Source organism: Quercus lobata, chromosome 2, assembly GCF_001633185.2.
Source record: "Quercus lobata isolate SW786 chromosome 2, ValleyOak3.0 Primary Assembly, whole genome shotgun sequence".
Taxonomy (NCBI): domain Eukaryota; kingdom Viridiplantae; phylum Streptophyta; class Magnoliopsida; order Fagales; family Fagaceae; genus Quercus; species Quercus lobata.
In genome coordinates, this window is record NC_044905.1 from 75,617,709 (window position 1) to 75,645,640 (window position 27,932).

General features: G+C 33.9%; 5 protein-coding genes across 8 annotated transcripts; 3 read left to right on the forward strand and 2 right to left on the reverse strand.

The window, feature by feature from the left end:
- Positions 1 to 90: 90 nt before the first annotated feature.
- On the reverse strand, positions 91 to 5,124 carry LOC115976626. Of its 4 annotated transcripts, none has more exons than XM_031098043.1 (9): positions 4,983 to 5,124; positions 3,254 to 3,583; positions 2,752 to 2,785; positions 2,333 to 2,569; positions 1,954 to 2,043; positions 1,512 to 1,577; positions 1,330 to 1,421; positions 1,201 to 1,248; positions 91 to 647 (listed from the first exon to the last, which is right to left on the reverse strand). In XM_031098043.1, the coding sequence occupies exons 2-9, from the start codon at positions 3,580 to 3,582 to the stop codon at positions 530 to 532; spliced, it is 1,014 nt and encodes a 337-aa protein (XP_030953903.1). In that variant the 5' UTR covers position 3,583; positions 4,983 to 5,124; the 3' UTR covers positions 91 to 529. The 4 variants fall into 4 exon arrangements, with proteins under 4 accessions (XP_030953903.1, XP_030953902.1, XP_030953901.1 ...); XM_031098042.1 differs by having other exon boundaries at positions 3,254 to 3,586; XM_031098041.1 differs by lacking the exon at positions 4,983 to 5,124 and adding an exon at positions 4,847 to 4,938 and having other exon boundaries at positions 3,254 to 3,586.
- A 2,368-nt stretch (positions 5,125 to 7,492) lies between these two features.
- LOC115976627 (ubiquitin-40S ribosomal protein S27a) lies at positions 7,493 to 8,222 on the forward strand. The gene has a single exon (XM_031098046.1). It carries the CDS (start codon positions 7,553 to 7,555, stop codon positions 8,021 to 8,023), a length of 471 nt encoding a protein of 156 aa, XP_030953906.1. The 5' UTR covers positions 7,493 to 7,552; the 3' UTR covers positions 8,024 to 8,222.
- A 4,370-nt stretch (positions 8,223 to 12,592) lies between these two features.
- Positions 12,593 to 16,033, forward strand: LOC115976628 (tRNA (adenine(58)-N(1))-methyltransferase catalytic subunit TRMT61A). Its single transcript, XM_031098047.1, has 4 exons — positions 12,593 to 12,782; positions 14,173 to 14,665; positions 15,245 to 15,489; positions 15,664 to 16,033. The coding sequence occupies exons 2-4, from the start codon at positions 14,217 to 14,219 to the stop codon at positions 15,903 to 15,905; spliced, it is 936 nt and encodes a 311-aa protein (XP_030953907.1). The 5' UTR covers positions 12,593 to 12,782; positions 14,173 to 14,216; the 3' UTR covers positions 15,906 to 16,033.
- A 1,945-nt stretch (positions 16,034 to 17,978) lies between these two features.
- LOC115976630 (phosphoenolpyruvate/phosphate translocator 2, chloroplastic-like) lies at positions 17,979 to 23,994 on the forward strand. The gene is made up of 9 exons (XM_031098049.1): positions 17,979 to 18,437; positions 19,199 to 19,321; positions 19,404 to 19,556; positions 20,776 to 20,861; positions 21,042 to 21,126; positions 21,337 to 21,456; positions 21,570 to 21,647; positions 23,556 to 23,685; positions 23,819 to 23,994. The coding sequence occupies exons 1-9, from the start codon at positions 18,066 to 18,068 to the stop codon at positions 23,893 to 23,895; spliced, it is 1,224 nt and encodes a 407-aa protein (XP_030953909.1). The 5' UTR covers positions 17,979 to 18,065; the 3' UTR covers positions 23,896 to 23,994.
- Positions 21,367 to 27,349, reverse strand: LOC115976629 (G-type lectin S-receptor-like serine/threonine-protein kinase SD2-5). The gene is made up of 2 exons (XM_031098048.1): positions 24,707 to 27,349; positions 21,367 to 21,451 (listed from the first exon to the last, which is right to left on the reverse strand). The coding sequence occupies exon 1, from the start codon at positions 27,193 to 27,195 to the stop codon at positions 24,745 to 24,747; it is 2,451 nt and encodes an 816-aa protein (XP_030953908.1). The 5' UTR covers positions 27,196 to 27,349; the 3' UTR covers positions 21,367 to 21,451; positions 24,707 to 24,744.
- Positions 27,350 to 27,932: the final 583 nt, after the last annotated feature.

Genomic DNA, 27,932 nt, shown 5'->3' on the forward strand with positions numbered 1-27,932 from the left:
CGGAACATACAGTTTTGTTTTCTGTATTTTAGTAGTTAGCCAGAACAGACAACATGGAATTACCCACGGAATGTGTTAATGAAATGGAAGTAAATAAATCTAGGATTTTACTTTTCATGAAAACTTATGAAATATTTCTAGCACAGCTGCACAAGCAAGACTTATACAAAATTCACTTGAAATTAAAAGCCTGTAAGTGATTGGTTAAAATCAGCCTGCTCAATGGGAAAAGCAATTAACAGAATCCAAAATTTGTAGATCACCTCATATATCAAAAGATTTAAAAAAAGAAAAAGAAAAGGTGCTTTAACAAGTCCTAAGCGCCGTTTGGATCCGCGTTTGTCCATGTCTGCCGTTTGTGTTCTGTTATCCCTTGACATTTTTTATCCTGTTTCATTCTTGAGGTAAGACACCTCAAAAAGTATTTAGCACATTCAACTACCCGCCTGCGACAGAGAGAGCCTGAATGTGACTCTGGCGCAGATCAAAATATGTTTGGCTTCACAGGGAATCAAGCCGATATGCCTTCTTATCTTTGACACTGATAAGACTCAGGAAACCGTTTTGACAACAAATAATGCTTTAATTCCACAATTAGTGAAAAAACGCCATAGCAAGGAATATGCATTGATGCTATCAACAAGTACCTTGAATTTAGTATCACAAGAAAATGGATTAGTCACATAATATTAAGTTTGAAAATTAAGCTTCGATGCAAGCTAGAAGCATAAAAAAGATGCTTCAACTACATTCAAGATGTACTCTAGACAAGCAATAGAAGTGAAGGTCAGAACACAATGTCTACCAATGGTATATCATTATCATGATGTTGAAGTAATGGTTTACATGTAATGGATTCAGCAGAGAGAGAGAGAAAAAAAAAGACATGTAATGCCTTGAGGTAATGAGTTCCTTTTGACAAACTACAGCTAGAATGCCACTTTTCGATTTATACTTTATAAATTTCTTGAACTTGGCTCACCAGTTTCAAAATGAATAGCTTGCCATGTGGAGCAAACTTCGCTTGAATAAATAATTAGGATAAAATGAAGGTGTAGACATTTTCATGCAAACCTTTTCATGTATAATTAAGTTTGATGAATTGTCTCAAAGCTCAACAATGATTAGATGTCTTTCAAACTTAAAATTTTTTTTTTTTAAAAGATGATTAGATGTCCAGACTCAAATGAGATAACATACCATAATGGAGCATATGGTGATGACAAGTCAAGAAATGGGTAAGGCCACCTGTTGAAAAGAGAAATATCATATTTTAGAATTGAACCACTATGTCCTCATATAGGACATAAGAAGAATAAGCAACATTACCAAATTGAGACACAAGCATGAATAATCCACTGCACAATGACATAAACTCCCGTCCATATAACAAAGAATGAAATCCGGTACAAAGGGACCCGCTGAGGCAGCAAGTTGAAATAATTCAATTATGGTATAAAATTAAACTACAGAAAAATAAATTAAAGGGAGAGAAAGCATACAGATATTACCAAGCAATTCAATGCTGTATCACCAAGGAGTAAAACTGCATTGAGTGTATGCATGTTCACGGTAATCTGACATAAAATACAGAGATATTATTCAGCTTAGACGAAACTTACGCAGACATATAACTGTAGAAATAAAAAGAAAGGTGAGTAGTAGCAGAGGCTTCACAAACAATTTAATTAATATCAGCCCAAAAGAATCAACTGTGATGTATCTGTTCCTTATTTATATTTGTGATTGAAAAAATTGGGCATAATATGAAAATTTTAAATAAGTAAACAGGGCATAACATGAAAAGTTGTGGTCCAAACTATGCCCAGGTGCATTTGGCTATAAATATTAAATCTTAAAGTTTCAAAATTATGAACGTATATGCCACTGCCTGTGCAAGAATTAAGAAATAATAAATGAATTGGGTGTAACAAGTGATTTTGTTCAACTTACAATATTGAGATTGTAATCTTGGGTGGTAAGAAACGGAAAAATAATGCACCAATAAACAGAATCAGTGAGCATAACTGCCCCAGCATTCATCTGTGACAAATCAAAGAAAGTAAACACATAAATGACTTGTTATGTATGCATGCAGGCACAAGGAAAGCTGAAATACTTTTCACAACATGCTTGATAGTTTTTACGGACATCCAAATTAACAAATTATAGAATGAATTTTTTGAACATCAAAAGCAATCATGCTAGAAGTACAAATGATTTGTTAACAGCTGACAACTTAGGCATTGCCGACTAAAGCTGTCAATCTCAGTACCCTGTTATCCTATAACAATGCAGTTGCTGATTCAGTGATTCTTAGCAAACAAGCTACCTGGAACATGACTTCAAAGATGTAACTTAAAATGGCTGCAGCTTGGAATACACAATTTTTTTCCTGGGGATCTGAAATTCTCCTAGCTTTGGACACATTTGTTGCTTCCCTGTATGTGAGAGTGAGAGGCACATATGGTCCTTGCTCCGCATCTGTCTCAACACAATGAACATTTAAATCCCTTCTGCTTAACAGGTGATAGTGGTAACACCCATATATTGAGAGCAACGATCCACACTACAAAAGAAAGTAAGACAGTAACGTACAGAAGAGATTTAGATTACATTAATCTTAGTGCCTAAAGACACCATGATCAATAGTACCAAACAGTATTGACAGGTTTCACGGGATAGCAACATGTATTTTATTATTGAGGTGTTTCAACAGGATGCTTTCAAGAAGGAAAATGGAAAGTATACCGCAAAATAAATTATAAGCAAAGTAAAAGTCCACCTGTCCAGATCAAAGAAACATCACAACCCAAAGTTAGAAGAATATAAAAGCCACAATTCACAATTAATTAGGAAGGTGAATAAACAGGAAAATTAGCATATCATTTAAAAGAAAATATGGACCTATATAAAAAAAAAAAAAAAAAAAAAAAAAAAAAAAAAAAAAATATAGTCCTTCAAGATCAGTGAGTTAAAAGAATTTAGAGATGGGTTATGATCAAGCACATTCCAGTGCCCATTGGTAATGAACATACCACTTCTAAAAGAGAAAAATGACTCATATAGTTCTGTGTGTGTATGCACATGCGCGCGTGTGTGAGAGAGAGAGAGACATTTCTGCCCTTCACAAATATTTGTTTCATAGATATCCTATACCATCCAAAAACTTTTAACTGTCCCTGCTCAATACTTCTCAGTTCCTAAACTTCACATTAGTACCAGATGAGATCAAAACTGACAGAAGGCTTACTGAGTATAATAGTAAAATATGCGACCTCCATTGGCAACAACTTTGACAATTAGCGTTCCCAAGAGCCAACAGAATGCAAAAACTCGGAAAGCCAGAAGCCAAATGGGGTGAATTTCTTTGACACTTGGTCTCCATGCTTTGCAATATTGTGAAATCTGGTTTGTGTGAGTTTCTACTCTGTCAGATTTCATATGGTCCAGAATTTCATATTTCCATATCATGAATGATACTATAACCAGAGGCATCACTACCCACACTGCACATAGTAAGACCCTCCATTTCAACCAGTAACTAGGGGAGGTAGCATCAGCAGTACCCTCTAGCTGCATCCTGCTGAAGAATTCCCATGTTACTTCTACTAAATCTCAATTGTCACTCCCTGATATTAATGCTTTGTATGTTTTCATACATTTTTATATAATTGAGTCAAAACAACAAAAGCACACTACCCAACCCAAACCTTTAGTAAAAAGAACTTTCAGTAAAAGTCTAATGGATAAGATTTTACTAACATATACAAAGAGTTCATTTTTGCTTCTAGGATATACAGATTCTTAAGAATGCACTGGAGAATCTCCATCCATACTTTGCTTGGGTAGCAAGAAAGTTCATAAAAAAGAGATAACTAATAAAGTATAAACCTCTTGAAATGCCAGAAAAATAGGTTTTGTTATTGCAATGCTCCCTTCTAGGCAGTATACATATTAAATTTTTCCACACTCTCCAAACATGTAAGTTTTCATATAGTGTTTCTTATCAATGTTATAATCATTATAACAGCAGTCCTAATCAAAAAGCTTCTTTTTTTTTTCCATGTATTCCCTGATTTTATATCCATTTAAACATATAAAGCCTAAAACTTCCTTATCAATCTAATAAATGAAACCAATTTCTCACTATCTTTCACAAAAGTAATAAATCTCTAAACCCAGCATTCTAAGTGGCAATGCAGTTAATCCACTCTCAGAACTAAAACTCTCACGCAGGTTTTGTAAGACAAAATGCAAAAAAAGAAAAGAAAAAAAGAAAAACAGAATTTATTTCGCTGCAAAATGTTACACATTTTTTAGTATTTTACCGTGATTGTTTCGTTATAAAATTTGGTTGAATCTGAAAATGTTTTCTGTTGACCATAAAATCCTTTGTAAAATGTTGTAAAACATTCTACCTTGAAAACTTGATAAAGCATTTTACAAAAAACACACAGTAGCTCTTCCCCCACTGGTGGTTGGGTTGCTGGAGCTGACGGTCCAGTCACCAGACCACCAACTCCGGCCACTGTACGGGTGGCTCCGGTGGCTGAGCCACCCATTTTTGTAGTTTGTGCTTGAAAATTTTTACATGTCACACCAAACATATTTTACAGCAAAACAGAAAAATCATTAACAGAAAAAAATTATTTAGTGAGGTACCCCAATGCTCAAGTAACAAACTAACAATAAGACAGATATTATAAGTTTACAAGTGTCAAGCTAAAAAAATTCTTAAAAACTACGGGTTTTCACTTGCCCTGTCGGTTACTGAGAAAGAAGTAAAAAAACCAATTGAAAATTGGAACACATAGACGCCCACAACAGGCAAAATAATCTATACCCATCATTGAGTTTCTCCATTTATGTTTCTTCATATTGTTCCTTCAACTCCTCAGCAACCAAACGGACTAATAACCCAGCAAACCAAAAAAAAAAAAAAAAAAAAAGAAAAGAAAAAAGGAAGAAGGATAACTTACAGAGAATGTATGTAGCTTTTCGCTTTTGCAATGAAGAAAAATGAACCAGGGGGTCTTTTACTATGTCGGCTTGGGGATCACTACAGGAAGATAATAAACTTGTGTATTGGAGAGTAAGGGCCAAAAATGGTCAAACTTGGCGGTGCATGGGAAAGCGGTTTGGAATGTGAATGTGAATTGTGATGTCAGAAATGGATTGGACCCACTTCACATCATACACATTTTTTGAGGAAAAGTTCTAAATAACTTAAGGATAATTCAGGAGAAAAGTAAAAAGAAATTCTTAATGGAAATTTATTTTTCATATTGGACTATTGGTTTTGGAGTGGTTCGTGTCGTATTTCAAGAGGATGTAGAGTACGAACAAGTAATGATAATGGAATAATTGCATGCAGGTAAATGTAATTGATAATGAAATAAAAAAGAAAATTTATTTGAATTAATTGAGTTGTTTATTACAATGAAGTATGAGAGATCTGAATCCAAATCCAGTGAAAAGCAAAGTATAAGAATTTGAGAATAATCTTGATATATTAGAATTTCACCCCAAATTACAGAAAGATTTGACAATTTGTTTGGGAGAGGAAAAAGGAAGGGAAATGAATTAAATAAAAAGAAAGTTTAAAGTATGATCCAAACACATATAATATATCTCTAATTTATCTCTTCAAAAGATCCCAATTCGTTGAGTGTTGTCCAGTTGATGAACAATAATAGTGTAAATTTGTTAATGAAACCTTTATTGTTTGACTGCAAGAATATATTGAAAGCTATTTCCAACAAGCGGATAAAGTATTATATCGTGAAGCCAACCAATGTTTTGATGTGTTAGCTAAAATGAGATTAGGTGCTAATACTCATTTTGTTGTTTTTATGAAACCACCGCCTGTAGTGGAAAGTCTATTGGGCCATTGCCCTTTGATAAGATTGATATGCTTATTCCCAGTTTTAACAAAATAAAAATATGGGTCCGTTTGGATTGAGCTTATTGTTGCTAAAACTGAAAACTGAAAATACTGTAGCAAAATAATTTTTAAATGTGTAAATAGTACCGTGGGACCAATTTTTAATATTTTTTAGTGCATAAACAGTGTCAGCATAGTACATAAACAGTATATTTACTGTTCAAAACAGTAAAATTTGTCCCTCCAAAGTCAACAAATGCGGACCAAAAAAAAAAAAAAAAAGAAAGAAGGAGAAAATGTGAACTCATCAAAACGTGGACGCAAACGCGGAGCGCAAACGCTCACTATAACTCTTATACCCAAAAATAGAGAGATAATGATCGGTTTTTTATAATGATTTTTTTTACTACTTAAATGCAAAAACAACTACTAGGTTTCAATCATTCTTCATAACTTTATCAGGTTTTCAAATTTGCCAAATTGATCCCTATGACTAACTTCTATTAGTTTTTATGGATGAAAAAAATCATGTGACCGTATATGACAAACATTAAGAGAATTTACCAACTGATTTGTGCTACTGGACACATGATAGCCACGTGATTTTTCTGTTCATAAGAGTTAGCGAAAATTAATTTTAGGAGTCAATTTGGTGGATGTAGAAACCTTAGGTAGCTAGTTATAAACAATAATTAAAATCTCAGAGTGTTTTCGCATTTAGGCCCCTTTTTTATTTTTTGAACTCAATTGATCAGTTGTCAATACATAATTTTATTTATTTGAGTTTTGCTTGCATCTAATGTTTAAACTTTCAATTACTAGAATATGTAAATAGTCGTCACCAAAAATTACCAAATGTTGTCCACAAATATTAAATGGAAGTTTTGTCATCCTTGTTTTCCTTGTCTTGTAATCCATAACTATATGTAATATTTAAAAATTGAAATCTAATATTTCTTGTTGCTACATTTTTTTTGAGCCACATCAGTATAACATTTTGGTCCATTTTAATCCACTTCATCTATTTTGGTCTCATTCAGTCTAATACGGTCCATTTTGGACTAATTGGGCCTTTAATTGATTTTTTTGTAGGTTGCTTTTTTAGGTTTGGGCTCAAAAATTCATTTTTTTCCCTTAATTTTTCGGTTAAAAAGTATGACATTTTATTATATTTGAGCCAAAATATTTATTTTTAGGCTAAAAAATACAAACAAAATAGGCATTAAAAATTAGAGATATAGACCTTAAAAAAGCAATAAAAATAATAAATATTCAAAATATTACTTTAAAATTCAAATTTCAATAATATAAGCATTATATTTATATATTTAAAACGAAAAAAAATTACTAAAATTTTAAACTTGATATAACATGTTACGTTGCAACGCTTAAGATTATGACTAATAAGTAATAATCAACTAGAAAGTGGATTCTCAAGAGAAAAAAAAGTGATGTTAAAGGTCCGTTTACTGGGCCCCTGGGCCGATATGATAGACCCAAATGACTTTCAAAATGCAACCAAACAAAATGAAAAAAAAAATGGACCTCAACAAATGTACGGCCCACCCAAACCCTCCCAAAACCCTAATGCACCACAGAGATACACAAACTGTTTCTCCTATAAAAGCCATCATATTCCTCCATTCGCAAACCTCACCAGCAACCATGCAGATCTTCGTGAAAACCCTAACGGGGAAGACCATAACCCTAGAGGTTGAGTCCTCAGACACCATCGACAATGTCAAGGCCAAGATCCAAGACAAGGAGGGGATCCCACCGGACCAACAGCGTTTGATTTTCGCAGGGAAACAGCTCGAAGATGGCCGAACCTTAGCCGACTACAACATCCAGAAGGAGTCCACTCTTCACCTTGTGCTTCGTCTCCGCGGTGGCGCTAAGAAGAGAAAGAAGAAGACCTACACCAAGCCCAAGAAGATCAAGCATAAGCACAAGAAGGTCAAGCTCGCTATCCTCCAGTTCTACAAGGTCGACGACTCTGGGAAAGTTCAGAGGCTCAGAAAAGAGTGCCCAAATGCTGAGTGTGGTGCTGGAACTTTCATGGCTAACCATTTCGATAGGCATTACTGTGGCAAGTGTGGGCTTACCTATGTGTACCAGAAGGCTGGTGGTGATTAGAGGTTCGATGAAATGAAACGAAAGTTGAGTTTTTTTGGGTACCCTTTTGGCTATTTTGTTGGATTTTAGTGAATTTTGATAGTTTTATTTCGGTTTAAGTTTATGGGTATTTCGGATGACATTTTGCAATTGAAATAATTTGTTTAAGACTTTTTGTTTATTTATTAGATTTTGAATGAAATGACGAGTTTTTTGGGTACCCTTTTGGCTAATTTGTTGGTTTTTAGTGGCATTGGGTAGTTTTACTTGGTTTATGCATATGTGTTTCGATGAATTTATGCAATTGAATAATTTGTTTTATGTTTGGGGGCTACCTTTTTGTTTGTTGATTAGAATTTGAATGAAAGGTTGAGACTTTTGGGTACCCTTTTGGTTGGCTCATTGTTTTTTAGTGGTATTTGATAGTTTATACAAGTTTTAAGTTTATTGGGTATTTTGCTCACTTAATGATATTGAATAATTTGCTTCGTTTTGTAATAGAGTTTTTGTTTTTTAAGGGCAAATGATAATTGGTGAGTTACAGAATGCTGACTTGATGCAGTGAATGTTTTGCTTGAGATTTTGAATGTTTGGAGCTAGTTGGCAATTGATAGTGGTAATTGATTGTAGTTTGTAGCTGTTCAGTATTTTGGGTTACATTAGATAATGCTTGGTTTGAGTTATTTGGATGGGTGTTTTGATTTGTTGAACATGGAAATGTAAGACTGCAGTGACTAGAGGCTAAATTTTGAGTGTTGATTCATGTAAGTTGGATATATGCCCCAGGAGTATGGGGGATATATGCTTTGAGCTGGTGTTGCAAGATTTAGAATTTGGGGTTGTGATGGCCCTTGAAGATTAGGATTCATTTCAACCTTGTGGTTTTGTTGATATGGTTTAAAATCCTTGAATTTGCATATTGGTTTCTTGGTCGATTTTTATATGACAGCAAAATGTTGCGTTTGAGTCATGTTGTGACTTGTGATGGCAAAATATCCTATCTTGGTTTAGGTGGTTTAGATTTTAGGTTTGGTGGATCTGATGGAGCTGGAATTGTGGGGGATATTTGCTTTGAGCTGGTGATGAAAGATTTAGGATTTGTGTTGTGATGGCCCTTGAAGATTAGGATTCATTTCAACCTTTTGATATGGTTTAAAATCCTCGAATTTGCTATTGGTTTCTTGGTTGATTTTTTATATGACAGCTAAATGTTGGTTTGAGTCATGTAGTGATAGCAAAATATTCTATCTTGGTTTTGGTGGTTTAGATTTTAGTTTTAGTTGATCTGAAGGAGTTGTCTACTGTGATTGTCATGATTGGAAATTCCAGATGAACATGAAGTGATGATATTATTTTGTTGGTAGGTCAATAAAATATCTTTCTTCGCATCTATATTCAAAAGCAGCAATAGCTTTCTTATAATCTATTTTCAAGTTAGCTTAATGTAGATCTTTCCAAGTAGTCATCATAAGTTATGAGCAGCTGCAAGCTCGTTCAGTTGTTCCAGTTATCAGTTGTTTTCTTGTAATTCATGTTTGGCTTGTCAATATCTTTGATCTTTCCTGGTATTTTTCCAATTTACTTGATTTCTGGATCATCATATGTTATGTTAATGGAGACATGGGCTTGGCATAACAATTTTATTGAGGTTTCATTGCCAACAGTTGGATTCATCTGTTCTCAAAGATTTTTTCACCATTTGCTTTCAAGGATTGTTAACAAAAAGCTAGGGTAGTAGGGTAAAGGATGGGGACAAATATGTCTGATGTGAGTGCCCTTCAGGTGTTTGTACACACTTAAAAGCATCTTAATGGTGTTGACTGTTGAACAGTGGGGTGGGTTTTGTGAGCCATCCATCACAAACAAGCTCTTATCTTTTTAAAGAAATATATTTCTTTGCATGTTTCAGCAGAGTGGGAATACCTTAATTCTGTGACTTACAGCAATATAGCTTGTTTATTCTGGATTATATTCATAAAAACAAATTTGTTTGTGGGCTCCTGATCACAAAAGATGGTTCTTATTGCGTGCTTAGTCTTATGGTACTTGGTTATGCTTGATAGATGTTGCAGAGAAAGTACCTGAAGTTTCAGAGTAAAGAGATTTAATTGTTAACATCATTTTCTATTACAATCTATTTACTAGTTATTATGCTGCCATGGTTTCTGTTGTGTTCCAATAATGCTGGCAACGGTTATTTAAACCCACGTGAGTTTGCCTGTTGGCACTTCTTGTGTTGTGTCTAGTATTTAGAGGTTTCTTCCATTATAGTTTATCGAGGGGTTTTTTTCTGCTATTTCTTTTCCTCTTGATGTTTGTGGCCTTTGCTGTTTTTAATTTTTTTTATTGCTCTCAAGTCTCAATGCCCCTTATCATCACCAAAATTTTATTAAATTTCGATGAAAATGTGCCGCTTTTGCAACAAACTGAGCTAGTTTTCTGTTGAAGTCGATTCGGCTTCTAGTTAATAAAATTACCGTGTTTCCTCTTAAAAAAAAAAAAAAAAAAAAAACTGAGCTAGTTTCCAAATCCGTCTCTGGCATCCATGTTCCAAAATCCACCTTGGTCTCGGTTAGCCACGTCATTTAAGATTTATGAGACTTGTTTGACTGCAATTAGGAGGAAATACCTTTATTTTCCCCTTCCAATATATTACATGACCATTAAAAAAGTTATTGATAATTTGATATATACTTTTAGTCACATGTGACCTTTTTCAATGAATCATGCAATTTGTTTAAACAATACAATATATAAGTAGTTTTTATAAATTGTTGAAGTGGGTTTTATGAAATTCTTTCAGAAGTTTTTTACGATTTACGATGACACTTAAATATGTTTATTGTTTGAGACTTAATAGTTGCATTCTATTTAACACTATAATTCTTGAGGCTTAATTGATTTTTTTTTTTTTTTTACCTTAACAACTTTTATAAAAGGGGTTGTTACCCATTTATAGGGACATATACACAAATTGGGTGTTAAACCTAAACCTAAATTTAGACTTGAATTTGACTTGTTTAAAAAATAAATAATAACACTAAGAAAGAAGCACTCAAACTATACAAGATGCTTGAATTATTCTATAATCAATTTGTAATACCTTGATGATTTCTATATAACACACAAATTAAGTCTCAAACCAAAATTGGACTTGCAATTTGACTTGTTTACTAAATGAATAATTTCATGAGAAAAGCACCTAAAACTATAAAAACTACCTGAACTATTTTACAATTCGATGATTTTTACAAAAGGGATTGTTGCCTCCCTTCTAAATGGAGGATGAGAAGAGAAAGATGACATAAAATTAGTTGGCTGACATTTCTAGCAACATGTTCATTTTCTCACCCAAATTTAGAGAAAAAATAATAATTTTTATATTTTACCTATTTACATTTTAATAACTTTTTATTATTTTTGAATCCCATTTAAATATTATTTCTTCATTCGTTAGTACTTGTTTGTTTAGCTAGAGATGGGTGTAAAGGGTAATGAAATATTTTATTGAGTGTTTTTTTTTTTTTAAGAATAAAATGTTTTATTGAGTTGACCCAATATTTTATTGGGTTAATCTTTTGTTTTTTTTTTTTTTTGTTTTTTCCAAATAATTGAGTAAAGAATCTGTTGGAGTTGGATTTTACTATTTCAATTTCTTATTTTTTTTAGAAAATATAGTTTAAAGAATCCATTGGAATGCCCTAGCCAACTTTAATGAAGTAACTTTCATTTTTATCATGAGTCCACTCTTTGTTTTTTCAAAAGTGTCCATTAAACTTCTTGCTTGCTTATCTCATATTCAACTAATAATCAACTAACTACACATTCAAATTCATCATAATCCTCTCTCTCTCTCTTTCTCTCTCTCTCTCTCTCTCTCTCTCTCTCTCTATATATATATATATATATATATTATAACAAGTTTCTCCAAAAAATAAACCACCCAAACAAAAGATTATAAATCCTTGTGTTAAGGTTTGTTTGAGAGGCATGATTCAACTTTTATATAGTGTCACCTCTTTAAGAAATTCCTCCCAGAAGAACAATTTGCTACTCGGAAAGGTTTAGATAACCTAGGGCTTGTTTGGTTTAAGCAAAAGAAAGGTGTATTTTGTATTAATTTTCAATTTTTTGTAGGACCTACCACTAAAAAACTTGTTTGGCTTTGTATTTGTATTCAATTTTCATTTTTAATATAAAAAAATAGAATTTGAATACAAAAAATGAATATAATTTTTTGATATTTTCATTTTCTTGAAAATGAATACAGTGAAATTTTCGTAAAAAATATCAAATCTGTGGATTCCACTATCACTGACTTGTCATATCAAAAGACACTTTTTCTCTCTATTTGTTGGTGGTTGTCATTAAAAAAAAAAAAAAAGTGAAGGGGAAGACAAAACAGAGAATGATGCCAAACAAAAAATATAGATGGAAACAAAAAATGAGTACAAGATTTGAATATGAAAAATGAGTATAGAATATGAAAATAGAAAATAACTACAACCTCAATACAAACCAAACAGGCCCTTAGTTACTTATAAATTTAAAAAAAAAAAAAAAAAAAATCACAAAATCAGCTTATGTTTTTTTGCGAACTTTGGTCGATCCACTCACACAAAACAGAGTGTCGGCGTCGACCTAAAGAAACCCAAGCCATCGCCGCCATTCGCGAGCAACCAGCGCCGCCGGAGCCCAAGGTCGGCGTAGTCATCAAAATAAACAACACTTTTGGCTTCTGTTCTGTCTCTTCTTCGACCCAGAAACAACACTTTTACTTGTAAGTGTTTTTTTTTTCTTGACTAATAATGTTGGTTCCTTACATTATTTCCAGCTTTGATTTTGTTTTGTTTTCTAATGTTTGTTAAAAAAAATTGTCTTGCTTTCATAATTTTGTGATGCTTGCACATATGGGATTGTATGTGTGCGTTTCATTGGTACCATATTATTGTTTCAGACTCATTGAGTTTTCTATAAGCTTGAACTTGGAAGCGACTTCGCAGCTTTGTTTTTGGTAGCAGTTTTTTATTTGATTGCTTATTTGTTAAAAATTTGGTTGAGGTGATGTTTTAAAAAGCTGTATTTGTATCTGAATTATCTTTGGGTGATTGTAGTGGAAGCTTGTCAATGAAGTATCTTTGTGCTTATTGAGCATTTATAGTATAGCGTTGATAAGATTATGATTTGTATGAACTACATTATGGTAAAGAATATTTATTATTATTGTTTATATCTGAGAGTTTGATGTAATTCCCATCCAATCAATGATTCTATTGTGCTAGAAGTTAACCCTTATCTATCAGAAAACAAGATACTTTGTAGCATGGCAAGCCACTCATAAAACATTACAATGAGTGGAGTGGGAATGCTCCAAAAATCAACCAAAGACAATGTGGGAATGCTGCCCAAACCTGTATTTCAAAATGGGTTTTGCGCACGCTAGTCAAAATCGACTACATTCTAGGTCAAATATGAGCGAATGATTGAGATTCATTTTTTTAATTGGCATTTGAATTTGAATATAATAAGTGATAACACGAAAGTTTTACAATAGAATCATTATGCTTATGGGTAGAATCTCGCCTTCGCCTTCCCCTTGGTTTCAATTTCACTTATAATGAAAAAGAAGATAAAGACATAACATTTGTCTCAAAATACATACAAAATTTGATTGAGATATGGGGAGTTGTGCCTACTGCCTGTGACTAGATGAAAGCATTCTCCACTTCGCCTTTTCCTATTGAATGCCATCTCATGACTTGGAGACTTATTGCTAGAAAGTGAGGACTTTATTATTTTTAGTAGAGATTTTTTAAATTCTTTTTAATCTTTTTATTTACTGAAGTTCATTCGTTGCTCATTATAAATGTGATTTTGGGTGTCCCTGTTTACCAGCCTAGTTGCATGAATCTATTGTAGACTGGGATATAAGTTTCTTGGTTATATTACCTTTATGTTTACAAACCATGCTGTAGAGCAAAATTGACTATGGTTGTGTGAAACATGATAGCTTTTGTGTCTTTTTATTAATGGTCTCCTACAAACTTTGATGAGCAATATATAAATTATTACTCAGGATTTTTAAAGGTTGATAAGTTTCAATTTCTCTAGATTCTTATAAATGTCAATTTGTCTTCCTCTTACCCTTTTTTGAAATTTCATCATCACAGGTAGCTGTTATTGTAATTGATTTTACAAATTCAAGATTTTGAGGATGTTGCCAATTGATCCAACAAAAAAGATATCTTTTACTCGTCACATTTGTGATGGAGATTTGGTTATAGTCTATGAGAGGCATGATAACATGAAGGCTATTAAAGTATGTCAGGGCTCGGTACTCCAGAACCGATTTGGTGTATTTAAACATTCGGACTGGATTGGGAAGCCTTTTGGATCCAAGGTGTTTAGCAACAAGAATGGTTTTGTTTACTTGTTGGCTCCAACTCCTGAATTGTGGACTCTAGTTCTAAGTCACAGGACCCAAATTCTCTATATCGCTGATATCAGCTTTGTGATAATGTACTTGGAAATTGTCCCTGGTTGTATGGTTCTGGAATCTGGGACTGGAAGTGGATCTTTAACTACATCACTTGCAAGGGCTGTTGCTCCTACAGGACATGTCCACACGTTTGATTTTCATGAACAAAGGGCTGCCTCAGCCAGGTAAGAAAGGAATATTTCCACTTGATCCACTTTGACTGGTTAATGTTTGTTTTTCTTGAAAGTAGACACTATTTTGAACGAGAGTTGTAAAATAAGATATCAAATACTTAAGATCAAAGCTTAATTGGTAGTTGAATATCTGAACTGCATACGTGATCTATTTTGACACGATTTAAAATTAGGTTGTCTATTGTGTTGACTGTTGAGAAGGAATTTTAATTTCTTAGGTTCTCAAGAAACTCAGTTAACCAATCTCAATTTATTTCTGAAAAGAAAATTTTTGGTTTCACTAATTATTTTTGGTATTATTCAAGGGTGCGCAATGGATTATGCCACTTGCATGTGCCTTCATTTTTTTTTTTTTTTTTTTTTTTTTTTTTTTTTTAAATGAAGAATTTATGTTTTGAGAGATATGAAAATCTGCAGTAGCTGTAGCTTATAGTGATAGGGAGGCTTTATTTTTGTCTAGTAGTTGCCAGTGGCTTGAAGTGTAATTTCTCATTGAGCTCAAGTTTCATTTTGTTATGAAATATTTATAAGATATACTAAAATGTTGATTTGATCTTTTACTTTTTATAGAGAGGATTTTGAGAAGACAGGGCTAAGTAGTTTAGTCACTGTGGGAGTTAGAGACATTCAGGGTGAAGGATTTCCAGATGAATTTTCTGGGTTAGCAGATTCTGTCTTCCTGGACCTACCCCAACCTTGGTTGGCCATTCCTTCAGCTGGGAAAATGTTGAAGCCAGATGGGGTTTTGTGCTCCTTCTCCCCATGTATTGAGCAAGTACAACGAGCCTGTGATTCCCTTAGATCAAACTTTACAGGTATGCTTTTGTGTATCCATTTCCTCTATGTTTTCAGATTTAGGATTTTTTCCTGTTAAAAGTATCTTTCTTATTTAAAGAATTTTCTCCTTTTGCTCTAGCTATATTTTTCTACTTGATTGTGATTCAGTCCCTGATGGATGCTTGTATATGTATATTCTGCTTGTGTGCCAGATCTAAAGACATTTGAAATACTCCTTCGTACTTACGAAGTTCGAGAAGTGAAAATGGATTACAGCCAGGGTGATGAAACTAAGCCTGGGTCTATTCTTCCATGTAAGAGACCTCAGCGTGCTATTGAAGGAAGCAATGATCAAGACAAGTTGAGTTCTCAAACAGTCATGGCTAGGCCTTGCAGTGAGGCAAAAGGTCACACTGGCTATTTGACATTTGCGAGACTCAAATGCCTCTCATGATGTGGATAGTCTTCCATTTTGTAGGATAGTGAGGGTTCTTATTCTTGTATCTGGTTCAGGTTCAGTCCATTTCTCATGTAAGGAATTCTTTTGTCATTCAAAAGTTTTGAATATTTTGATGCGTGATTCATGGTTGCCTCCATTTTTTTGTTTTTTTTCAATTTCTTTCACATGGCATCTATTGGCCGCTAAGTACTTGTAGGAGCAAATGAGTGTTTTATTTGCAGCGGTCAAGCCAATTCATGGCATTTGATATGCACTAATTATAGGGAAGACCTCTATTATTTATTTAAAAATCTCAACATTGTTGGGGTTTAAGATGACATTTAATGACCTCTCTTAGACCAAGGAGCTTTGTGCATTAGATACGACTTTTTTTTTTATCTCAACATTGTTCAATTCACCACTGGAACTTTCAACTCTAAAAGAAAATTCGACTTTCCCCTTATAACCCCACAAAATTGCTCTTGCAGGCTTCCCAAACTGTTGGAACTTGGCAAGTTGTTCTTGATTAGATGCAACTGGTGGTACATGGTAAATAAATTTACTCACAGGCTTCCAGCTCTCATAATTCACTCAATGTTCTATACTTGCGAGAGAAAATCCTTCAATACTTTTGAGAGTAATCTTTTTTTCTTTCACATAATAGTGGATCTCATTAAATAAGAGTGGGGTTGCCTTTTCATCGTTATAGAATCTATAGATAGTAATTCCTTGTGAAATTCCTTATATTTGCATGATGCTGAATCTCTAAAATATTGGTCCCAAGTTGAAAGCCACATATGCCCCATTTTTGTCTCAGCAAATATCTTACACAAGAGACTAGATTCTGGCATGTCCTCCATTCATTCCATCACTAGCTAACAACCACCCAACGCTAGCATCCAAGCCACTGACTATCAAGTCTCTGCTTGTGGGCACCAGATTTTCATGAGGACTTTACAATCATCCAAACATTGAAACATACCATTACATCTTCGCCAACACGTCAACGAGACAGTAAAAGTACCCCACCGCGCATTGTTTGATCATTTATCCACTTCCTCAAATTACATCACATTGCAGTCTAGTTTTATATATGTCTACTTATAGGAAAAATCTTTGGTAGAACCTGTCTTTTAGTTCCAAAGTCGATGACTTCACGTGACAAGTCAGATAATCCATTTTCTAGTACTGTTTAATCTTTCTTATCCATAATGAGGTGATATAATCACTGTCATACTCATGTGTTTGTGCAATCCACAAGTGATTTTTTTCTCAAACAAAATATTTATAGAAAAGAAAATCGTATCATTTTCATATCCCTTATAAAGTAAAACAACATTTTAAGTGTATTAGTATATTTTTTTTTGAAAAACAAACACACACACACACAAGAGAGAGGAAAAGGGGTTCTAACACAAAGGCACACCACAACTCCACTTAAAAGCCACGGTAACTTTTAAAGGAAGGTGGGACAAGTTATACTACACACAACACACTTTCTTAAGCAATGTGGAACAATTACCCATTCTTTTTTTTCTTTTTTTTTGAGAAACAAACACACACACACAAGGGAGAGGGAAGTGTATTAGTATATTTTTAAATCTTCATTAAAAATTATGCTATTTAAAAATTATAATCCGATATAAATAAGGAGTAAGACAATCATCACTATATTTATATAAAAGGATATTTGAATCTGGTACATTTTTGTTTGAAATATTAAGAGATTTCTGAAAAAAAAAAAAAAAAAAAATCAAAGGAATATATCGAAGTAGCCATTATCAATAATCAATAATTTCCATGCTTTCACTTCTATGAATCTTCTTTATTTTTGACTTAGTTTATAGGTGTATAATAAAAGTGATGTAAATAGTAAAATTATGTGAAAATAATATGGGTAAATTATAGAAACTATTCTTAAGGTTCGGAGAAATGACATTTTGTTCCAAACGTTAACCGAAAAACACTCTTATTCCTTGAGATTTTAGAAAATCAAAACATTAGTACATTAGTTATTCCGTTATAAAATAGAAAAAAAAAAAAAAAAATTTTCCTTAGACCAAATCCTAATTAGTTTAAACTACCCTCCAAATCCAGACGCGGTCGTTTTTGTCCCCCCCCATGCAACGTTAAGACCTCTGTTTCTCTGTCCCATCTGTTCTTCAACTCCACAAGATGCAGAGCACTCTGTTTTCTCTGTCTCTCTCAACCCCATTTGTCAAACCTCCAAATCCAAATCCTAAAGGACCTAAACCCAAGATCTCACACCTCTCACACTCATCGTCTTCAACACAAATCAACCTTAATTCCACTCATGGACTCTCACAGCAAAGTCCTGTGTCTTCATTATGCTTTAACATGCGAGTATGCGGTTCCTTTTTTGTTTCAAACCAAAGAAACAACAGTTTTAAGGTCAGAGCTGCTTCGGTGCCCGAGAACACAGGTGATACCGTGAAACCAAGTGGTGTGATTAAGACTTTGCAGCTAGGCTTTATGTTTGGAATTTGGTACATTTTGAATATCTACTTCAACATCTACAACAAGCAGGTTCATCATCTCTATCTTTATCTCCAATTTGCTTTTTCAAGCAAGATAAAACTTAATGGAAGCAATAGTACCCATTGATTGAAGCGCTAAATTATTTTTCTGGTTGCCTCAGAAAACTTTAAAAAGAAAGAATTAAAATTTTGATTAGATACCTTCCTCTTTTATTATTATTATTTTTATAACAAAAAGTCTACTAATTATTTATTATAGTTTGGAATCCAAACATGTGAGTAGAATTTTTTACTTATGTCTCTTTACATGTGTTTGGTTGCTGGGAATTTCAAATTTTGAGAGTTACAGATTTTTGAGAGTAAAATATTGGTCCATTATATTTTTACAATATCTAATGGGGATATAATTCTGTAACATTGCTACAAGATTGTCATAGTTGGTAATGTTTTAGGGCCTGTTCGGTTACTTAGAATTTCATATTTTGAGAGTTATAGATTCTTGAGAGTCAAAAATAGGTCACTTGTATTTTACGGTATCTAATGGAAATACAATTCTGTAACATTGCTACTTATCAAAAAAAAAAAAAAAAATGTAACATTGCTGTAAGATTGTCATATTTATTGACTTTTGAGGCTTGTTCAGTTGTTAAAAATTTCAATTTTTGAGTTATTCTTGAGAGTAAAAAATTGGTTAGTTATATTTTACAATATCTAATGTAGATACAATTGTGTAACATTACTAGAAGATTGTTATTTGTGGTTAATCTCAAGAATGCTAGAATTTGAATGCCACTGCTGATTTATATATAGGTTCTAAAAGTCTATCCATTTCCTGCAACGGTTACAGCATTTCAGTTTGGCTTTGGGAGTTTGATGGTTGCTTTGATGTGGGCATCTAACTCTTATATCAGACCAAAGATTACTCCTCAACAGGTACTTTGTTATTGTGATAAAATTGTTTTGTATATTTTTGCTTCTGTTTGATTATGGGTTTTATAAACATATTCACTTTCAGCTTGCAGCAATTTTTCCTTTGGCTGTGGCACACACGGTGGGGAACCTCTTGACCAACATTAGTCTTGGGAAAGTTGCTATTTCATTCACTCACACAATCAAAGCTATGGAGCCCTTTTTCACTGTTGTACTCTCTGCCTTGATTCTTGCTGAGGTGAGGGGTTCTGCCCCACAATTTTTTTTTTCTTGTTTTCATTTGGAGATATTATTGGCTGACTGTATGGCTCTATGATATAATTTTGAGAAGTGGAAAATGCGTTTTGACTCCTGTAATGGCTTACTACCAGTCCTAATGAGTTATTCAGGACTTAAACTGAGTAGATAATTAGTTGAGAGGCAATTCGCAGGGTTTGCATGGATTAATATATTCAAAACAGTAAATAACTGACACACACACACACACACACACACAAAAACAAGTATATGTTCATGGAGTGAAGACCAAATGGTAAAGAACTCTGGGCCCAAGCAGTCTTCAATCCTCATTACCACAATTCAGTAATTCACATTACAATTTTAAAACCCAAAAATACAAATAAATTTGTCATGGAATTAGCCAACACTAACAATCCTAACAAGAAACATATAGATATGGTTGTGTGCAATAATATTGGAGAGTATTTGATGTCATCTTCCCATTTCATGCCTAGTCTTGAGATGTTTGCTAACTCTCTTTTAAATTCTTCTACAGTGGACCATTCAGTTTAGTCTATTCATTCTTGCTTTTGTGCAAATCGAAGTGCCAAAAGGTATAATCAATGAAAGACATTTCATATATATCAATAATTATCAGCAGCAAGAAAGGAAGAATTTGGACCTATCTCCAAGTCTTCTGCTTGAATCCTTTGGGAAATTCATTTATATACCAATGCAAGACCTTTGTAATTTCAAAAGTCAATTATCTGGGTGTTAAAAGTAAATTGTTCCTCTTAGTAATAACTTAAGTATAATGTTAAAAGTTATATGTTCCTCTTAGTATTAACTTTAGTAAAATTAGAAATGCTAATGGATACTTTCATCATTACAGGAAGAGTAATATGGGCATCTGGAGTCCTTAAATAGCAAGAAACTAATTTGAGCCACATTGGTGGTCCTTCATTTGTCCTTTTATAGTTCCTTTATATAAATTGATAATTTGAAATAAAAACATGTATTCTTGAGCAATTGTCACATAAGATGATTGATTGCAAGCCACCTTTTCCCCTAATTCCGTGATACATGTGCTTTCTGGAATTCATTATTCTTGTGACTGTGGAGATCTATTCTAGTGCAGGTAGTCTATGAAAGTGCTTGACTAAGGACTAACACATACCACTCTCCAGTTAATCTATATATAAGATAATTTGATTTTTTTGACCATACTGTGTACACAGAGGCCTACTCTTTGGGTAGTTTCTTCCCTTGTACCAATTGTAGGTGGAGTGGCATTGGCATCTTTCACTGAGGTCTCTTTTAATTGGTAAGAGAACACGCTGCAGTTGTCTCATTAAGGAGTATGCAAACACATTTTTCTTTTGCATAGAGGTTTCTTCTGATAGAACTCCATATAGATTCTGCTAATAGATAAAACAATTACATTTTTTGAAATATTTAGGCCTGGTACTGACGTGTCACTCACTCACCCTCCCTTTTGAAACAGGACTGGCTTTTGTAGTGCAATGGCTTCCAATCTGACAAATCAATCCCGTAATGTATTCAGCAAAAAGTTAATGGTTAAAAAGGAGGTACAAAAGTAACAAAACCCAGATGCAAGTCATATGTATTTATGCCTTTGAATTACTATAGGTTCACAAGTAACTGTATTAGTAGAAATGGAAGCATTAGTTCACTTATGCAGTTGTCGCACAATTATTTGGTTAAATCTGTAATGTCAAGGAGAGTTATTGTAGATCATATGTTCTAATTTTTCTAACCACGTTTTATCCATAAAACAGGAATCTTTGGACAATATCAATCTCTTCTCAGTATTAACCATTATTTCTTTTATCCTGTTGGCTCCTGTGGCTATTTTCTTGGAAGGTGCTAAGTTTACTCCTTCATACCTGCAATCTGCTGTAAGTAGTACATATAAATAGTGAGATTATACTAACTTTTTACTATAATCAATCAATACAATAAAAGAAGAGAACATCCTGCGTCAAACAGTTTTCTTTTCTCCTTGTTCTAGGCAAATCAAGGTTTGAATGTTAGAGAACTATGTGTGAGATCGCTTTTGGCTGGGTTCTGCTTCCTTGGTTACCAGCAGGTGAGGTCTATGATTATTTGTGCCCAGTGTCTGTTTACCTAGCATACTGCATATGATAAATGTGCATAGTGCTCTCTCCTTTTTTTTTTTTTTTTTTTTTTTTCAATTGTGCTTTGCTTGATTGTTGATTTTCTGTTATGTTAATCATATTCTACTATGGTAGAATTCACTCGTGGTTCTGCTAGTGTGTGATTACAAATTCAAATGCCAAAGCTCAAGATTTTCTGAGCATGAATTCTACAAAACTATTCATTTTATAGAGATTTAGCATGATAGCAATTACTCAAAAAACTGTGAAAAACTCAAATCACACTTATTGAAAACTTGAGACTGCTCCAAAAGCCTGTCTCTCTATTCCAGTGATTTTTCAATAGAAACATCAGAAATTAAGTATTTAGTAGTGGCAAAAAATTGATAAATACTGCTCATATCTAAACAATTTTCTTTTATTGAACTAAATCCCTATCATTGGTGCCATGTTGCACATATAAATTGTCAAATGGTACTACAATTTTTTTCCCTCTCCCAATCATAATTCACTGTTCAATTGCTATAAGTTCTCCCTGAATACTATTTATCTTTCCGCATCGTATAGCTTCCTTTGTTCTAAGAGCTTGTAAACCTTAATCTACTTTCGATGGTTGATCATTAAAAGAAATCATACGTATTCATTTGTGAAAGTGTATTTCTAGAAGTAACTCAACCATACATTTGTAATTTAGATTTTAGAATAATTTGCAATTTTTTTAGAATTACATTCTGAATCCAAATGATGCTACTTCCTTAGAGAACAAATTTGTGTCATGGCTACCATGCATGTATTTGGACCCTTTCTCCAAACCTTTCCCATGAAATATCTGAGAATTTATTTAATTTATACTTAAAAAATTAACATCTTAGTTGTTTCTGCTCTTGATTAGAAAGCTCATATGAAGATGAACATACACATTCCAACAATTTAGTTTTGGAAGGGAAAGATAAATAGAGAGTCAAAGTTTCACACGTGTTAAATTTATTCAAAGTTCAACAGAGATCTATTGCAAAGAGGACTTAGTGTGCGTTTGAGTGTGAATGAAAAATTAAAATTATTTCACTATTCATCTTATTTTTGCTACTATTCATGAGTCCCCTTACACTTTTGGCACTATTCATAGACCCTACTGTACTATTTCAACTAACTTTTACCTTTATCTACTATACTTTCGGCAATAATTTTTCAGTTTCAGCAAAATAAGCAGTATCCAAACACACTCTTAGCCCTCAAGGTTATTATTTGATTTCCTTATTTCATGGAGGTTGAGCATGTCACACTCTAGCACTAGATTTCATGCTGGCAAAAGACTACTCAAAGTCTGCCATTCAAGTATCCAAGAGCTATCCTCGCTACTTTTTCACATTTTTGTTGATAGGAAAATTTCTTGGAAAAAGGATCTTCTCCATTTCAAATAGATCAATTTCATAGTTCATGTTAAATATTACAAAGTTAAAGGTTTATCTAGTGCCACGTCATTGAAAATTTCAAATGATGTGACACTGATCTAGCAAATAAAATCTTAGTCGTGAAATGAAGTCTTCAGCAATGGTCCATTAAGCATAATCATCTGGGCTAATCCTTATAATTTATAAATGGATCAGTTTAACAGATAGACATTTGGAGCTCATTTTTTATTCTTAGGACCCAGCCTTCTCCTGCCAATGTTCTGTTATAGCATATGGAAGATGTTTTGAATTAAACGAGTTTCAAGAAAAAATTAAAAAAATAAAAAGAAAATAAATTTTGTTGAGAATTTTATCAGAATATATGTTCTTTAGCACCATATGAAAATATTGTTTCCACTTTATGAAGAACAATAGCCAACTTTGATACAATATTACTGTTTATCGATTCTACTAATTTTTGTCTGGCAGGTCTCCTATATGATATTAGACATGGTATCACCGATCACCCATGCAGTGGGAAATTGTGTGAAGCGTGTGGTGGTCATAGTCTCCTCAATTATCTTCTTCCAAACCCCTGTCTCACCCGTAAACTCCCTTGGTAAATTCTCATTACCAATTGGTAACAGATGAAAGTTGTTTTATAATGAGCTTATACATATATTTGAAGTTTCTCTTCTATCTATGATCTGTCCTACTTCTTTTACATGCAAGTTGACTTGCTTTTGCTGCAGGAACTGCCTTGGCTCTTGCTGGAGTCTTCTTGTATTCAAGAGCAAAACGGATAAAGCCAAAGCCAAAGGCTGCTTGAGTTTATACAGAAGATAGCAACTTTAACCATTTAAAAGAAAATTTCCACATGTTAATTGTGAATATTATTTTTGTGCCAATCATATTGCTTGCTTTCTAACACAGGGTCTTCCTTGAAAGAATAGAGAAGAAGCTTCTCCACATCTCATGCATAAAGTGAATCAACATCATTCTCATTGTTAATTTTGAATGATGTTTGTCTGGAAATCATGCAACTCTATTTCAAGACTCTTGAACCCCAACTAAGCTAGGATCAGCCCAGCACTCAGCAATGACGCTGGAAGAAATCCCAATTGATCTAGAGAATCTGCAAATCCAGTTATCCAGAGAGTCTCTAAATATACCACCAGCTCCTGCTTTCCCAGGACTTCCCCAAAAAGCCCCATTAGTGTTAAGCTTAACACAGCCCTTCACTAGGTCTCTGGCACCTACCTTCAAGGTTTGTTTAATTTTGAGCACAAATTCTGGGAATACCCATCCTATTCCAAATGGATTCAGTAAATCTACAGTCCTTGAGAATGTGAATAATGGATTCATTACCTAGTTGCAAACAGAACAAGTACTTAATGACTCTCTTAGAAAGGACCTATCTGACTAGGACACTATCCAGCACACACAGCCACAGTAAAATCTAAGTTCTGCTACTTCAGTTCAATCTTACACAAACAATACTACTATATAATACGCATATGATTGAAACACAACAATACAACAACTGAACAAAGTCTACAACTCTTCCTCTCTTTTAAAAAGGTCTACAACTCAAACTTAAATTTTAAAGTCAAATGACAGAATAAAAGTATGGAAATTACCTCATTTCTCAAGCAACAAAAGATTGTATAGTGAATTATCATCGTGGTCCTGATAGAACTGAAGGCAATAATGGAGTAGCAGCAAAAGCATGCACTTCTTGGTTATCAACTCCAGCTCTTGCATTTAGTAAAGGTGGATTTGAGAAGAAATGATCTAGGTTTGATTCAACATTCACAACACCCTCAAAGACCTTAACCACCATGGACATAGAAGGCCTCTTTGTGAAATCATTTTGCAAACACCATGCTGCAACCCTCATCATATTAACAACTTCTTCTCCATGCAATTGCATATCTTCACTGTTCTTATCAACCAAATCCAATAATTGGTCCTCCTCAATATTTTTCTTGAATAGATCAAGTAGATGCATTGCTTCCTCTGGTTGAGAATGATCAAGGTTTCTCCTTCCACACAATATCTCCATAAGTACTATTCCAAAGCTATATACATCAACTTTTTCTGTAATTACTGAACTCAACCATTCTGGAGCCATATAGCCAGGAGTCCCTCTCATAGTCGTTACAACTTGGCTTTGCTCACGATCAACTAGTTTAGACAATCCAAAATCAGAGACTTTTGCATTAAAATTCTCATCTAAGAGGATGTTATGGGGCTTTATATCTAAGTGAACTATCTTTTGCCTACATTCTTCATGTAAATAAGTTAGCCCCCGTGCTATTTCAATGATGATCTTCTTTCTATGTTTCCAATCAAGTAGCATCTCTGAATTTTTGTGAAATATCCATCTATCTAAAGACCCATTAGGCATGTATTCATAAACAAGAAGCCTATGAAATTTCTCAGCACAAAATCCAATCAGTCTTACCAAATTGAAATGATGAGTGCTACCAATTGTCTCAACCTCAGCTAAAAATGATTTTTTGATCTGACTAAAACCATCAAGACGCTTCACTGCAACCTTAGTGCCGTTAATTAGAGTCCCTTCAAAAACTGTGCCAAATCCTCCCTCACCGAGCTTCTTATTGAAATTTTCTGTTATGGTTTGCAACTCATCATAAGAATATCTTGTGGGCATTCCTGGTACATGATCCAAATGATACTCCTCATCTTCATCAGCATCTTCCTTGTTCCAAATTCGAAAAACAAAGAGTCCAATTAGAAACAAAACAAGCAAAGATCCAAGGCTGGATCCCATTATTATTCCAAGAGGATGTTTATTCTTTCCATGGTTTGTCAGCTGTTGAGGAGGAACTGCACTTGGGACATTCTGCACCTTAATGTATACTTTATGGTTGGTATTTTCTATGGTAATGGCATTAAGTGAAAAAATTTCAGATTGTAAATAGCAACGCCCACTGGAATAATATATAGCAGCTTTGCACGAACAATTTTCTAAGCATGCCTCTGTACAAGTCCTTAAACTTATATTTTGGTAGTAAGGATTTATTTCTGGGATGGATGTATCTAAAAGGGGAAAGTATGTGATGTTCTGGATCTCTAAAAGAATTTGATTTTTGGAAGCATCACAAGACAAGGGAATAACAAGGGAGCATCCAAGGTCAAGCCGCCTGTCTTTGATTGGTTGAAAGTAGCTTGTCCCATTTATGGGTCCAGGACAACTACATCCGCCATTTATACAAATACCATAACTGCCGCAAACCGTAGGGTAAGCACATAAATCAGTAATTTGGAAAAGATCATCTACTTCTTGCCAATCCTGATGATAAACTCTCGTGTGTCCATCAGGCTCCAATCTCATGTACTGCATAAATGATGATGTTGTAGGATTGGATAAAATAACAAATGAGGAATTTGTCCCAGTAAAGTATATTAAGCCAGAACTATCAAATTGAACATAACTGATAATGTTAGCAAGAGATGGTAGATAAGACCAATAGCATAGGGGAGGATTAGAATTGATATAAGCAAACAACCCTCTAGTGGTAATAGAGAGCGAAAACAGTCCTCCTTCACTTGTGAGTTGCTGTCCTGGCACCAACTTTTGCCCAGAAAACAACGTGTCAGTTGGCCAAGATGGGTGATCAAAAGACTGCCAAATTGTAGCATTATTTTCATCCAATAGCATGAGGTTGCAATTGTCGGTTAAGTTTATGGCAGCCACAGATTTGTTGCTGATATTTGTGGACCAAGCAACCGTTCCATCAGCATCTTGTAACACCAAACCTCTTTCTGAATTGAGCTTTAAAGTCGCACTAATGCTAACAGGATTCTTTGAGTTGGCAGACCATAGTACTTGTGGATCATCATTGAGAAGGAAAGTGGCAAAGCGAGAACTGTTGCACGTTTGATTACAGAAGAAGCCACAAAAACAAGCATGTCCATAGTCTGGATCACCGAAGGATCTACTGGCAAGTATAATTGTTGCATCAGCTTTCAGTAAATCGCCAACAGGCTCTCTGTTGGTCCATGAAGTAGTAGAAGAGTTTACAGTCAGATAACCGTTGGCCAGAACTATGACGGAAAAAAGAACAAGATACAGAAGAACAGTACAGCAAGCCCAACCCATTGTATGTTACAACACGTATACAGTGCTAGAAGAAAGAAAGGCAAAGCCGACTCTGGACAAGGAAAATGAGATGGAATTATGACTAGCTAGCATAGTTTTGAATTCACAACTTGACGACAATAAATAATGTAATTTCAGAGATCCTTCACTGGTTGAATGGTTGACCTACAAAATCAACCTCAGTCCACAAACACATGGGCGGCGTTACTTTATGCTCAGGGGTTCAATTGAACCCCTGACTTGATTTTTTTTTTTTTTTTTTTTTTAAATTTATATATATATAATTTTTTTATTAGTATAATTTACCCATAAAGATATGTTTGTACACTTTATCTTAAATCTTGCACACCCTAACCACATATTAGTCCAGTCTAAAATCAAACAACAACATAAATCACAAGCCTCTCTAAGAGTAAAAAGAGAATGTTTGTAAGTTGTAGGTGTCTCTCTTTATAAATTTATATTATATGTGTGTGAGTGTGTGTCTAATATTGATTGTGAGTGTTATTTTTTATTTTTTATTATGTTATTTGCGTGAATTGTGATGTATGTAAATGTGTGGTGTACTACAAATATAATATAACTTTATATAATTTAATAATTAGAAAATACGGAAGGTTTGTTACATATGTGTATATTATTATCATGTTATATAAAAGCAGAGACCTCATACGAGAGTGTATGAGGTCTTGCCAAGTAGCGCTCTAATTTATCTCTTTCATTAAGTTTTTCTATAT